Source organism: Vidua macroura, chromosome 6, assembly GCF_024509145.1.
Source record: "Vidua macroura isolate BioBank_ID:100142 chromosome 6, ASM2450914v1, whole genome shotgun sequence".
NCBI classification, from domain to species: Eukaryota; Metazoa; Chordata; class Aves; order Passeriformes; family Viduidae; genus Vidua; species Vidua macroura.
Genome location: NC_071576.1, coordinates 36455008 through 36467815, shown reverse-complemented (window position 1 = coordinate 36467815; position 12808 = coordinate 36455008). Strand labels below are relative to the sequence as shown.

The window sequence follows — 12808 nt, the reverse complement described above, 5'->3', positions numbered from 1 at the left end:
CTCTAAAAAAGCTTTGATAGCTGTCATAACTCCAAGGTAGCAAAGGAGACTAACAATGAGCAATTGAAATGTTTCCAAATGTACTAGTGATCACAAAAAAAGAAATGTTGATTTACTGAAATTCTTCCCACAATTGTAAGATTTTTTTTATAACAATGCTAACTCCATAATTTTCAACAGTTCTATCACATCTTCTTACACATTGTTGTTGAATAGAAAAGAACCCTGATAAATACATGTTAAATGAGAGAAGGAGCATCTCTGAGCACAGATATTTTCAGTTAAAAATTGTAAAACTAAAATGTCACTGCAGCACAGTATTTCCAGATGTGTACATATTGACGATATTCACCTTCTTTGGTGAATGCAAAAAGGGAATCTGCTAATTTGTTCTGTTGATGTCTCATGCACAGCAAAGCTCTAGGAAAAAAAAGCTAGATTTAGGTATCAAGTAGAAGGAGCTAAAATTTAGAACAAGTGTGGAGGCTTTATTCACTACTCAATCTGCGTGTACTAATCTGTGGAATCTATTAGTATGAAGTTAAATAGATTTCTAAATATACAGGGCCTTGCATCATGGTAAGACATAAGTGTTCTTAAAGCACGTCCCTGGTTATGCCTTGCAAAACAAGGTAGTCCCATAAACATGGTCAGCTATCAGATACTTCTGTCAAGAAGCTTCTAGGTTTTTTAATTAAATAATAGCTGGAATGGGGAGTCTCAAGTACAACTGGTTCCCTGTTAAATAATGAATTGCATCCATCCTTTGAAAAAGGAGCTGATGTCCCCTAAAACACTCTTCTTCTAGGTATTACTATGTAAGAATTGAAATAAAATGGCAACAGGGTCAGGGAAATAAATACCTCTCTGAGCATCTCTTAAAAGAACCACTTACTGCTAATCATAATTATGGGTGTAATGTTGAAGAGTAGCTGTTACCAACTGACAGACTCAGGTAGCTAAGTGAGGGCTTTCAGTGACATCTTAGTACTACTAAATAAAATGACAACAGTTACACCAAATAAATTTGAACTGATTTTTTGAAAATAATTTACTAAAATATACAAGTACATTTTCCTTTTCAGTATAAGTTACATAATTGCATACATTTTTAGTTCTTTCTAGGTGCTTTTGGTAATAAGGCAGCAGCAGTGGGCTGACGACTAAAACCTTCAGCATTGCTCTGTACACAGGGAGTCAGTGCAAGAATATATTTTCTAGCAATATACATTTTTCCTGAATACACTGAAGATGAACCTAATTTTTATTTGATACAGCTCAAGCAAAAGTGGACTGTAGTGCAATTCTTGCTTATTGGAAAAGAAAACCTGTAAAGTAAAATATAAACTAAGGATGCTCAAACCACAATTTCTTTACTGGAAGCTGTTAATAAAACATTTAATTTAACCACAACTATTTGTGCTTCATTAAGGAAAAAAACAACTTAGACAGGTTATAAACTAAAACCTTATTTGTAAAAGTTCTCTGCAGAACAGTGCTTACTGCAAGACCTACAGTGCTTTGGTGGTAGAACTTCCATGTGCTATCATGGAAAAATGTTTCCAGAAGAAATAATCCTCTTACAAATCAACAGCCAGCTTCCTGACAAAAGGGAACTGGCAACTTTGAAATGCTTGTTCCCTTTCTCTGTGAAAGAACAAGCCCTGACAAAGGAGAACATGTTCTGTGTTAAAAGCTATTGTGGCACAAAAATCAAAACTGGCCCCTGGGCAGGTTCATCAGTTCAATACCTATATTCTCTAGTTCAAGTTTATTCAATGTGGTCTTAACAGGCTGTTTCAGACTACTAGAAGATGAGTACTCTGATCATTTCCTTCATCAGTCTTGGTTCAAGTCAGTGAAGCAGATGCTTCTAGTCTAAGTCTTCTTACTAGTAATATAAGGGTCAGAACAGTGATCATGCAAACTTCTTCTTTGTAGCTGTAAATCGTTCCATGTACTACAAAGAAAACAAAAAAAAATCTATTATTTTTTCAGAAATTAATAGAGGATTCATTACTACTAAAAGCAGCTGAGCTTCTGCTCTCAGACTCAAAAACATTCTGTATCTAAAGCACATTTTTATATGCCAGGCATAGCTATTAGAGCTTTAATTTCAAACAAAGATACCCCTAAAACCTTTCTGGCCTTTGCTGCAATTCAGATTAATAGTCAGATCTCCAGTGTTAAGGATGAACTAATATTAAATACTTAACGAATGCTGTATCATTCAAAGCATCCCTTATTTTTGTTGCATCAAAGTGAAAACACGCTTGTCATAATTAGCTACCCTTCAAAAGATGCTGATGAAAGATGCTGAATCCTACAAGGAAGTTATCTTTGAAGAACTCCTGGAGATATTTTCAGAGGTTAGTTATGAATCCAGTAGCAATAACACCACCAACAGACTATTTGATGCTTTTATTCACCAGCATAAATGCTTAGTATTCTGACTAAGGACTTCACCAGGAGTTTCTTAAATAAAGACAAGAAACAAAACACAAAACAAAACAAACCTTATCATAACCTTCCAGTTCTCTGAGTTTCTTGATTTCAAAGAGGTTGCCTTCTACTGCAAGCAGTGAGATCTGGGAATCACTGAGGATACTCTGAGGCAGCATGCTGAGTTCTAGACAATTTTCTTCTAGACGCAAGACTTTGAGGCGTGGACAGTGGGAGATCTGCACTGAGATCTGGGAAATCTGTGGAAATGAAAAGAGAAATAGGATTAAAATGGTAGTGATCAATGATTATTAAGTGATCTGTTTCCAACTTACACAGAACACCTACCATATTGTAAATATAAACTACATTAATAGGAAGTACTTAAAAGCAATGCATAAGTAACAAATTATCAAAAATCAAACTAACTTTTTTTTATTTCACGATGACAAGCAACCTACACATCTCTTTATCACGTTCCTACTCAAGAACTGTTCAAACAATTTTCTGCATGACTAAATTCAGGATTTTTTTGTTCACCAAATCAGGAAGTTGGATGTATTGGTACAGAAAATCTAGTTATGATTCCTCATTTGCATTGTGTCCAGGAGATGTCTTTTAACTATAATGTTTTGATGGTCTCATCTTATGTTCCTAAGGCTGTATACTAAGTCCTAAATCTACATTCCCACAACATGTCAGTTACCAGACCTGATTCTGATTCAAATTGAGTTCGATAGCCTGCAGCTCTCCCACAGTGTCAGGGACATTTTGGATCTGGTTTTTTGAAAGATCTACCACATCCAAATGGCGAAGACCAGAGAGTTGTGTAGGCACAGTCCGAAGCTGGTTTCCAGAAAGGCTCAGGGTTTTGAGAGCTGAAAGTTGTCCAAATGCAGCCGGTAGCTGCCTCAAGTGATTGCCATTCAAGTGTAGTGTTTCCAGTTTTTTCAGTTTACACAACTCCTCAGGTAAAGCAGCTAGAGAAAAATGACAGAAAAACGTATGAGCTAAAAAGCAGTAAACATTCATATTCATTTAATTAAAATAAGCTTCTGCAGAGAGAACAGTGCTATATTAAGTAATTTCTCACTACTGAATTCCTCCCCAATTTCCAGTGAAGACACAGATCCCTGCACAGAAACTTAAGCCCACAGACAACACGTGCTTTTTAACCATCATCCATAAATGTATTAAAATAATCTGCAGACAAGGCAGACCTTCAAATCACAGTCTGAAATCATTGTTCAGAAGATTTTGACCTGTCAGTAGTCCTTACTAACCTTCTGCCAGCATGTTCTATGACACTTGAAATACCACAAAATTCACAGCTTCACCCTTGCCCTTTAAAGGTATTACTCAACTTATAGAAGTAAGTTAGGAGATAATTCATGCTGTGTCATACCAGCACAAAAACATCACCAGGTAAGATCTGCTGGCATCCATTTGTCCCTCTTTACACCTACATATGTGTATAACCTCTAACACTCCTGAGCTGCACTATAGAGTCAATCAGGTTTGCAAATTATCTTTGTTTTTTCAAAAAGGCAGATAATACATAATGCACAAAACCCCTAGTTTCTTCATTGTGGTTTTTCCAAAATGATGGATGCTTGTTTAACAGAAACAGTAACAACAGCTGAATGGCCAGCAACACTATCTACATGTCATCTTCATTACCTGTTCTCTAGGCAAGTACTAAACCATCTGGCACTGTTAAACACTCATGTCAGGTTAAGTGACAGCACAAAACCTCTATAGGTTTAAGTACTTATGTGTCATTGTAAAATTGATAATACACTAAGTGGCAACAACTAGTTTTGTAGAACTTATGATTTAGAGGTTTTTATCCTGTACATGAATTCCAAAGATTTCAGTTTAGGTGACTAAACTCCCCATTTACATCTTGTGAGAGTTAAATAATTAAATTTAGTTTTTGATAGAGAAAATTAGTTATTATTTTAAAAATCAGTGGAGATATTAATTAGCAGGCATACTCAGTTTGTTGTTGTTTAGAGCAAGGCTCTTCAAAAAGGAAAATTTTCCAATGAGAGGTGGCAAGAGCTCTATTTTGTTGTTCGACAAATCTATTGTCCTTAAGTTGCTTGTTAGCTTCTGGAGATCTTCAGGAAACTATTGGGGGGAAAAAGATACAGCATTTAAAAAGTTGATACAAATTTGAATGTTCCAAGTTGTACAGTTAACATTTTAATTGTCTCACTGTTACATACTGTCATATGTATCACAATGCCCAATCACCACAGTGTGATTAGCAAATTTATTTAACACATATTTTTAAAAATATTTTTTTCATCTGGGGAGGGGAAAAGGGTTATAAAGAAAACAGAAAGAAGTAGTAGTTTTTCATCCAAATAAATAAAATTTAAAATATTACATTTTCATCCTCTTACCTGCTCCTCTTAGACATGCCTGTCATTTTAAATACTCTATAGCCAGTTAATAACTCTGTATTTTAGCAGAGTATGATGTGAAAATTTTTCTCCTGCTTTCCTTTTTAAATAATTATGTATACCATTTTCATTATTCTTATTTACATGCTGTACCACTTTGGTACTGAGTCTTGGCACTCAGGTGAATAAAATGAAAATCTGACAACCACCATCAAGGAGTCCTGGTGAATAAGCCAGTGGTTTTGATCCTCCTTTGGCTTGACAGAGAAAAAGTGAAGAGAGGAGGTGGGACAGTGGAAGAAGGTATGTTAGAAAAGGCTTGGAAAGTTACTGTAATAAGGAGTTATTTTTGGCTCCAGGACATTCTGGGTTTTTTTTCTGCAGTTGAGTCTAAGTTAAGATAATTTCCAATATAATAAACTTTCAGGATGCTTGCTGCCAGCCCAATGAACAGCCTGTACAGACTAATCATATGGTTACAACTAAATACAGCATAAGTGTCACCTAAATGTGACAAATTGTGGAGGATCTTTCTAAGTTACAATATAGTTATAAAATTTGTATTTTCCCCCTCAAGTTTAAAGCCATTTCCTAAAAGCACAACATCATAACTGGTATTTCTTGAACATATTTGCACTGTAAAGCATAGGCTCATACAAGTGCCCTGACAGATAAATCTTCAATCAGAAGACAAGGCAAGCAAAAATGGGAAAAAAAAAACAACTTGAAATATTTTTCATGACCGCTTATAAGAAATACATGTATGCAAGTGCATTACAACAACAACTGGGAATTTCTCTCCAAAAGTATCAGTCATACACACAAACAGCCATGTTTCCCCTCCCAGTACATTACCTCAGTAAGTCCCTTTCCTGTTAGCTGAAACACACCAGTTTTCTGTGCTGTCTCCAGGTGGGCTTTTAGTGCACTATTTCCCATCGTAACAGTTCTCTGTCAAGCACACGGAGTTCAAGTGATGGTGTCAGCCAGTTTTTACTCTGTGCTAGAGAACTGCAATCCAAAGTCTCTGCGATAAAGCAAATTAAAAAGTCATTTTATGTGCACTGTCCCCAACACTACAAGCACTCTGACACAATGAACCATTTCACTGCTGTGTTTTCATCTCCCTCATAACTAAAACCTAGAAGTCTAAAGGTTTACCTAGGTTTACCTAAATTAAGACGTCTTCCTTACTGAAACTATGCAACAAGCACAGTTAAAACTAAGTGAGAAAACTGCACATTTCTGTATTTTCCCTCTTTCGAGGCCCCGCAGCGTAAGGAGATTCTCCACAGAGACCAGCTGTGATTTCTGTGGCATCTACCAGCGCTGGCCTGCCGACACTGTTTTATTTGGGTTTTTTGAGACCTTTACTCTATTTAGAGAACGGACTCCTCTGCCGTGCCTATTAGCGAACAAACGACACCCACCTCCGTAACCCCAGCGGGGTTTAATCCCAGGGCGCACGGGTCACAGGCCCGGGATTAATGCCGGGTTCGCAGCCGGGCGGTGGGGAATGAAGCCTGGGGGACAGCACGTAAGCAGCCGCGACAGGAGATGCTCTCCCCGCCGCCGCGGGCCCCCTGGCAAGGGGCGAGGCCAGCCCTGACCCGCAGCAGGCCGCGGTCCCCCCGCCCCAACCCCGCCCTGCTGCTCCGGCCCCGACCCCCACAGCGCCGGGGGCCGCCGGGCCCGGCCCGGCCCGGCCCGGCCCGGCACAACCAACCTGTCCCGGCGCCGCCGGCAGACGCTCCGCGGCGGAGCCCCTCCCGTCCCCCGCGCTCCGCCCTTGCAGAACCGCCGCTCCCGCAGCGCCCGCCCGGAACCGGACGCGTGTCAGCGCCGTTCCTGCCACGCCCGCCATGGCGGCCCCCAGGCGCTCCCTGTCCCTGCGGAACACCGGGATCCCGCCCGTGGCGGCGGCCAGGACCAGCCCCATGCCCGGGCTCCGCGGGGCGGGCAAGGCCGAGCTCGACTCCGATTCCGAGCTGGATGGCGATGCCGAGGTGGATCTGGAGTGCAGCTCGTGCCTCAGCGGGGAGAGCGATGAGGAGCAGGGCGGCGGCGCGCCCTGGCCCTGGCAGCCCGGGGAGCGCTCGGCGGTGGCCGCGCTGCTGGAGCGGTGCGTGGCGGCGGGCGCCGTGAGCCAGGTACCGCCCGGGACTGCGGGACAGCGCCGCGGAGTAGCGTTGTTCTCGTGAATTGGGCCGAACTGCGGAGCGCGGGAGAGCAACAACTTTAAACTACTACAAGCCATTATGGAGCATTTGCCCGGTACGTTCATGCTGCTGATTGCATTTTTCCTGTTGTCTTACTTTCGAAGGAGACCTTGGATTTAACTTGCAGAAGAGCGCCATGCTTTGCAAAATTCTCAGAGATGGAAGAAATGGTAAACATGGAAGCCGAAATCAATGAGGTACAGCCTTTACTATTGTCAGTGTACACTCAACACTTCAATACCTGGAGGTAATACAGGGCCCCGATGAAATAGCAGAGTGCCACGTGCCGTGTTGTTTCATGTTTTGAGGAGTTTGTTGACAGTTCAGCTGTTTTAACAGTCGGCATTTTTTCCCCAGTGGACTGGGTTGTCATAAAGAAAACAAAACTGTGAAACAAAATTTTAAGGTGTAAATAGAAGGATTCAGTAGGCTGCACCTTTGACTAAAGTGTTACCTGAAATTTTTTTCAAGAAACTGAACAATAAAGAAGAATTTGTAGTTGACTTCAGTACACAAAAACGTGTTTCTATAGGCAATTTTGTTGGTTAGCCGGCAGTAACCTCAGACATTTTGTACTGCTTTAATCAGCTGTTGCCTTGTATTCTGTAATGTTGGTTTAGACACTACACAGACTATGAAACTGCTTTGTAAGAGATGTAAGTAGGAGAGACATGGGTTTGAAAAGTAGACTATTCAGTGATTAAGGAATTGGCAGGAGAAGAGCACCAGACATAGCAGAAGGATGGGATGCCATCCACAGGGACTGAGCAAGCTTGAGAAGTAGGCTCACAAGAACCTCATGAGGCTCAACAAAACTAAGTGTGGGGTCCTGCACATGGGTCAGGGCAATCCCAGACATGAGTACAGGCTGGGAGATGAACTCATTGGGAGCAGCACTGTGGAGAAGTACTTGGGGTTTCTTGTGGATGAAAAGCTGGACCTGACCCAGCAATATGCAGTCACAGCCCAGAAAGCCAACCACATCCTGGGCTGCATCAAAAGCAGTGTGGCCAACAGGGCCAGGGAGAGGATTCTTCTCTTCTGCCCTTGTGAGACCCCACCTGGAGTGCTGTGTCCAGGTCTGGGATCCTCAGGACAGGAAAGAAGTGAACCTGTTGGAGCAGTTCAGAGGAGAGCCATGAAGATGATCCAAGGACTGGAACACCCCTCCTACAAAAACAGACTCAGAGAGCAGGGATTGTTCAGCAGCCGTCTGGTACTTAAAGGGGGCTTAAGAAAAGAGGGAGAGTGATTTTTTCCACAAGCAGAAAATGCTAGGACAAGGGGGAATGGGTTTAAACTAAAATAAAAGAGATTAGATTAGATTCAATTTTAGGAAAAATTCTTTACTACGAGGGTGGTGGGACACTGGGACAGGTTGCCTAGAGAAGCTGTGAATGCCCCATCCCTGAAAGTGTTCAGAGCCAGGTTAGAGGGCTCTGAGCAACTTGGTCTAGTGGGTGATAACCCTGCCCATTGGCAGGGGCTTGGAACTAGATGATTTTTAGGGCCCTTTCAACCCAAACCATTCTATCATAAGTTCTGTGGTTTAGGAATGAATTGCAGGATCTGTCTTTTCCAGCACAAATCTCCAAATTATTTAGATTGGTCTTTTTAAGCAGTCTTTGGTCTTATTGACCAAAAAAGCCCCACCTAGTAGTAGAAGTTCTCCAGAGAGCAGGGCAATATGTTCTTGTGCTAAATGCTCGCCCTCTTTCACACACATGCTCTCCCTGTGCTGTCACTTTCTCCGTTTTTACTTCCTCCTCTACCCCAGGAGAGTCAGCAGTGTCTGGATAAGCATGTTAAAAATGCATTTTCATTTGATGTTATTGCTGTTGTAGATAAAACTGAAAACTGAAATGATGCAGTTGGAGAATGAGACAGCAGACATTACTCACCATTTTTACTTAGGTAAGTGCAGTTGTACCATAGAAACACCAAGAGTCTTAAATTAGCAGCAGATTAATGTTTCATCTGAGTACATGACACTTCTAGAAGTTATTGCAGCAGTTATCCCTGAATAACTTGTTAGAGGTGGTAGGTGTTTTATTAACACCTAAAGCATGTTTCCATATTATTTAAGCTTGCACTCTCTGCTGTCTCATAGAAGGTCCATGTGTAACTCATTCTCCAAAACTGTGTAGGAGGTGTGGTCAGCTCCCCAGGGTCAGTGCATCATCAGTTCTGAGATCATCAGTAACCATTGACCTGCATGTGCTACTCTGCTTCTTTGCCAGAAACTCAGTGTATTTCTGTTGCATCTCTATTCCCCGAGACTTACTACATTTTTAATTTAACAACTGGGGAGTATGTGCATAGATTTCTTTATTTTTGCACACTCTGTATGATTTTGTGTGTGCTTAAAAATATTCTAGCTTGCTACTGTTGTGCTAGACCAGTGAAATCTGCTGTGATACTTCAGTGCTATGGTATAGTTGATTTCATCTCACAGAGATGAAATTTACTTAAAACTATAGATAATGTAAACCAATCATATCTATCTCTAAAAAGTAGGTGTTGTGACTTGGAGTGCATGCTGATACTAAATCATGTATGCTCCAACAAAAGCCATTCTGATTAATGTCGCTTCAAAATAAACTGTCCACTGCAATAGGTCAGTATTTTCCTCTCTGTCTTCAGGAGGAATTTTGCTCTTGTTTTAGCAGGACAATAGGTTCAACTTTGCAATTTTATTTTATAGGGAAAAAGTGCGAGATTTTGCAAGATATGAACAGACACCTGGAAACCATACTGAAAGAGAAGAGGGATCTCAGAAAGAGGATGATCAAACACAGATGTCAAGAGAGCCTGCCTATTGAGGCTACCTATCACAAGTAGGTGCACAGAAAATAATTTTTCGTGTTTGCAGGAGACCAAATTAATTAGAACTAACAGACAGTAAAAATCTTATGTTTTCAATAATTTTCCACTGATAAAAATAGACATTAAAAATGGTAGCAAAACCTCAGCTAAAAACTGGTAGTTTACCCATTGATAAATTCATAGAAAGGTAGTGATACATATTATATGAATATTTACTTCGGTTATTGGTCTCGTCTTTAGAAGTCTACAGAACAAGTTGTGATGTATTGTTTTAAACAAATGTGGTACATGCTAGATTTGTTATGCTTCTCCCAAGCAGGAGTTGTTACTTTAGCACTGGGTGTCTTCATTCCACTGTTGCTTGCTTGGAACGAAACGTGACTGATTCCCAGACATGCATAGTGCATGTTTTAAAAGTATAGTCCTTCTTCTTACAGTCTAAAAATCTAGCCCAGATACTGAAGGAGTTCACTTCTCTAATTCCTGCCCTAAGAGTCATACAAGAAGTGTAATTGCAGAAAAATTAATTAGATGTTTAGGAACTTGCATAAAGCTGTAAAAGGGGACTAAGAAAAGCAGGGCAATGAAAAAGAACTTATAAGTATTAAATTCTTGTTGTTTAGCACAACTTTTGAGCTCATTTTTGGTTACAGGTGTGTAGTACAGTTGTTGACTGAGGCTGTAACTTTCATTGAGAAGCTTGAAAGCCATTTGCAGTCTGTGAGAAGCATCCCTCAGATACCACATATGATGAACAATATGGTGAGTTGTAAAAGAATTGAGCCAGCTGTCTTCTCCAGCATGAAAAATGCAGTGCTGTTTGGTTGTTTAGGTTATTTCTATATCCTGACAGACTGACAGGATGTATAGAGACTAAATCCAACCTTTTTCTGTTTCAGGATACTACTTTGTCAAAAACAGAGGTGCTCATGATAGAATTGGAGGAGCTGACAGAGCAAATACTGAAATGGGAAGAACTGCAAAAGGAAGTGTATTCTAACAATGTATGCAATACCGCTGACTTGGATTTTGGCTTATCCTTAACCTAACAAATCCTTTTCCTCAATTAGAATGACTACTCAAAGAACTACATTCCTAGGGTCTTCTGTGAAAACTGCAATATTGGTCTCTTTTAATCCAACAGAGACTTCGTAGGTAGTTATAGTCCTGTTATTAAGTAACAGTTCTCCAACTATTTACTAAAAAAAAAGGGCAATGAAGGGAAGCTCATAGGAAGACCAGGTACTGAGAAACCTGTTAAAGAGTTCCTGTCTGAAATAGTTAAATAGGAGTCCCTTGGAGCCTGTATCCTCAATGGAAAATTGTATCAATTTTTCTTTTGCATTTGCTATAGTATCTTTATTCATTTTTGTAAGCATCTTGATAAAACACTGTATTTTGTATGTTGCCATAAAACTTTAATAAAAGCACTAGATTTCAAAAGCTCAGTTTCTTGCTTTTGATTTTATTATAAAATCCAGTAATTAAAATTACAGAGCAAAGTCTTTGGTCCAAGCTTATGCTTCTATAAGAGTTCCAGTCAAGAAATTTAATTAGTTTTAAATTACATTTTATTATGACTGATGTGGTCTTGTGGGAAAGCAGGAAATGGACTTGCTAATATATGGCAGGTCTACTGATTTGCAAACCATGCTTCAATGGTAGTGATAAATATATTCTTCAGATCCTCTTTTTTTCTGTTGCTGGCCTGATTTTCAGTGTCCCACTTAGAATAAAACTCTTGTTACATGAGTAAGATTGACAGTTTATCAAAACCATTGATTGTCCCAGTTTGTAACCCTCATGAAGAGATGGGCTGGTAGAATGTCACTGGCAGGACATCTATAATCCAGGATAGTTGGTTGTCTTTGAAGGTTGCCCAGTTTTGTATTCAGGATGCTGAGCAGACTGAAGTGGTGCAGATGTATGCCTTTCTACCATTGTATCATTTGTTATGTGAACATCCAGCTGTTGATTTCTGTTGCTGAAAGAGCATTTTTCTTTCTCAAAGTAACCACTGGGTGGCTCAGTACCACAAAGTTCACAAGTTTATCTGATTATTGCATATAAACTTAAAGCTCTATTATAACTTACTTGTATTTGGTCTATTTTATATTTGTACTTCTGTGAGAATCTCATTTTAATCTTTGTAACCATTCTGCAGAGTGTGAATGCAAGACATCCAATTTAACAATTCTCTAGCATACTGTGTAAGCTATAGCTGATGTTCCTCTGCTGCTGCTGAGAAAAGTTAAGATCATAGAAACATTTTTAATTAGGTTATGCAGAATGTCACTAGGTATAATCTAAGAATATAAACTGGTGTTCGAGTCCCACAAGCATTAATGGGGTCTTTGTGTAAACACTTACTATACATCATTACAGGATTTGAGTCCTAAGTCATATGTCACTGCTCTTTCAGATGTGGAAATGAAGGTCTTCCACACAACTGCAGAGAACCTGACATTTTTAGTGAAAATGCTTTGCACATTCTGTGACATGGGAGAAAACAGAATAATAGGTGATCACAGGTTGGACTCGATGAGCTGAGTATTTTCTAACCTAATTGATTCTGAGATTTTTGTGCATCAACGTCCTCTGCATCTATTCTAGGCTTAGCCTATCACTCTCTATCTCTTATAGTGATGATTTAGATCAGGCACATTAAAGCTATTGTAATTTAATCATTTTAGAGCACAATGAAAACATTCTAGTCAGTTTGTTCATTGTAACTCTGAAATACATGGTTTTGCCATATCCCAAAGAGTTGAGCATATTTTCTTTTACTGTATCTACTTTTGAAGACTTGACTGTGGAGTTGGTAGAGTTTAGCTAATTGCCATTTGCCAGTGATGTGTCAATTCTTCAGTGTGATTCAAAGGGATAAATCTATAGAAGCATACAATGATT

The 12808-nt window shown here is 39.8% G+C and overlaps 2 protein-coding genes across 5 annotated transcripts; one reads left to right on the top strand and one right to left on the bottom strand.

Moving 5' to 3' along the window:
* Positions 1-1022: 1022 nt before the first annotated feature.
* LRRC57 (leucine rich repeat containing 57) lies at positions 1023-6660 on the bottom strand. Of its 4 annotated transcripts, none has more exons than XM_053981007.1 (6): positions 6580-6660; positions 5709-5880; positions 4440-4575; positions 3154-3422; positions 2517-2702; positions 1023-1960 (listed from the first exon to the last, which is right to left on the bottom strand). In XM_053981007.1, exons 2-6 carry the CDS (start codon positions 5790-5792, stop codon positions 1919-1921), a joined length of 717 nt encoding a protein of 238 aa, XP_053836982.1. In that variant the 5' UTR covers positions 5793-5880; positions 6580-6660; the 3' UTR covers positions 1023-1918. The 4 variants fall into 4 exon arrangements, with proteins under 4 accessions (XP_053836982.1, XP_053836985.1, XP_053836983.1 ...); XM_053981010.1 differs by lacking the exon at positions 6580-6660 and adding an exon at positions 6284-6452; XM_053981008.1 differs by lacking the exon at positions 6580-6660 and adding an exon at positions 6015-6131.
* Positions 6661-6715: 55 nt separating this feature from the next.
* Positions 6716-11341, top strand: HAUS2 (HAUS augmin like complex subunit 2). Its single transcript, XM_053981016.1, has 6 exons — positions 6716-7003; positions 7177-7269; positions 8917-8986; positions 9777-9909; positions 10552-10660; positions 10798-11341. Exons 1-6 carry the CDS (start codon positions 6716-6718, stop codon positions 10945-10947), a joined length of 843 nt encoding a protein of 280 aa, XP_053836991.1. The 3' UTR covers positions 10948-11341.
* The last annotated feature ends 1467 nt before the right edge of the window (positions 11342-12808 follow it).

Excerpts from the sequence above, each read along its gene's own strand:
- LRRC57 (XM_053981007.1), bottom strand. The coding sequence starts at position 5,792 with ATGGGAAATAGTGCACTAAAAGCCCACCTGGAGACAGCACAGAAAACT. Across the intron at positions 3,423-4,439 it reads TCTAAACAACAACAAACTGA|CTGCTTTACCTGAGGAGTTG; the intron begins GTATGCCTGCTA and ends ATTTTTCTCTAG. Across the intron at positions 2,703-3,153 it reads TCAATTTGAATCAGAATCAG|ATTTCCCAGATCTCAGTGCA; the intron begins GTCTGGTAACTG and ends TCATTTCCACAG.
- HAUS2 (XM_053981016.1), top strand. The coding sequence starts at position 6,716 with ATGGCGGCCCCCAGGCGCTCCCTGTCCCTGCGGAACACCGGGATCCCG. Across the intron at positions 7,270-8,916 it reads TGGAAGCCGAAATCAATGAG|ATAAAACTGAAAACTGAAAT; the intron begins GTACAGCCTTTA and ends TTGCTGTTGTAG. Across the intron at positions 9,910-10,551 it reads ATTGAGGCTACCTATCACAA|GTGTGTAGTACAGTTGTTGA; the intron begins GTAGGTGCACAG and ends TTTTGGTTACAG.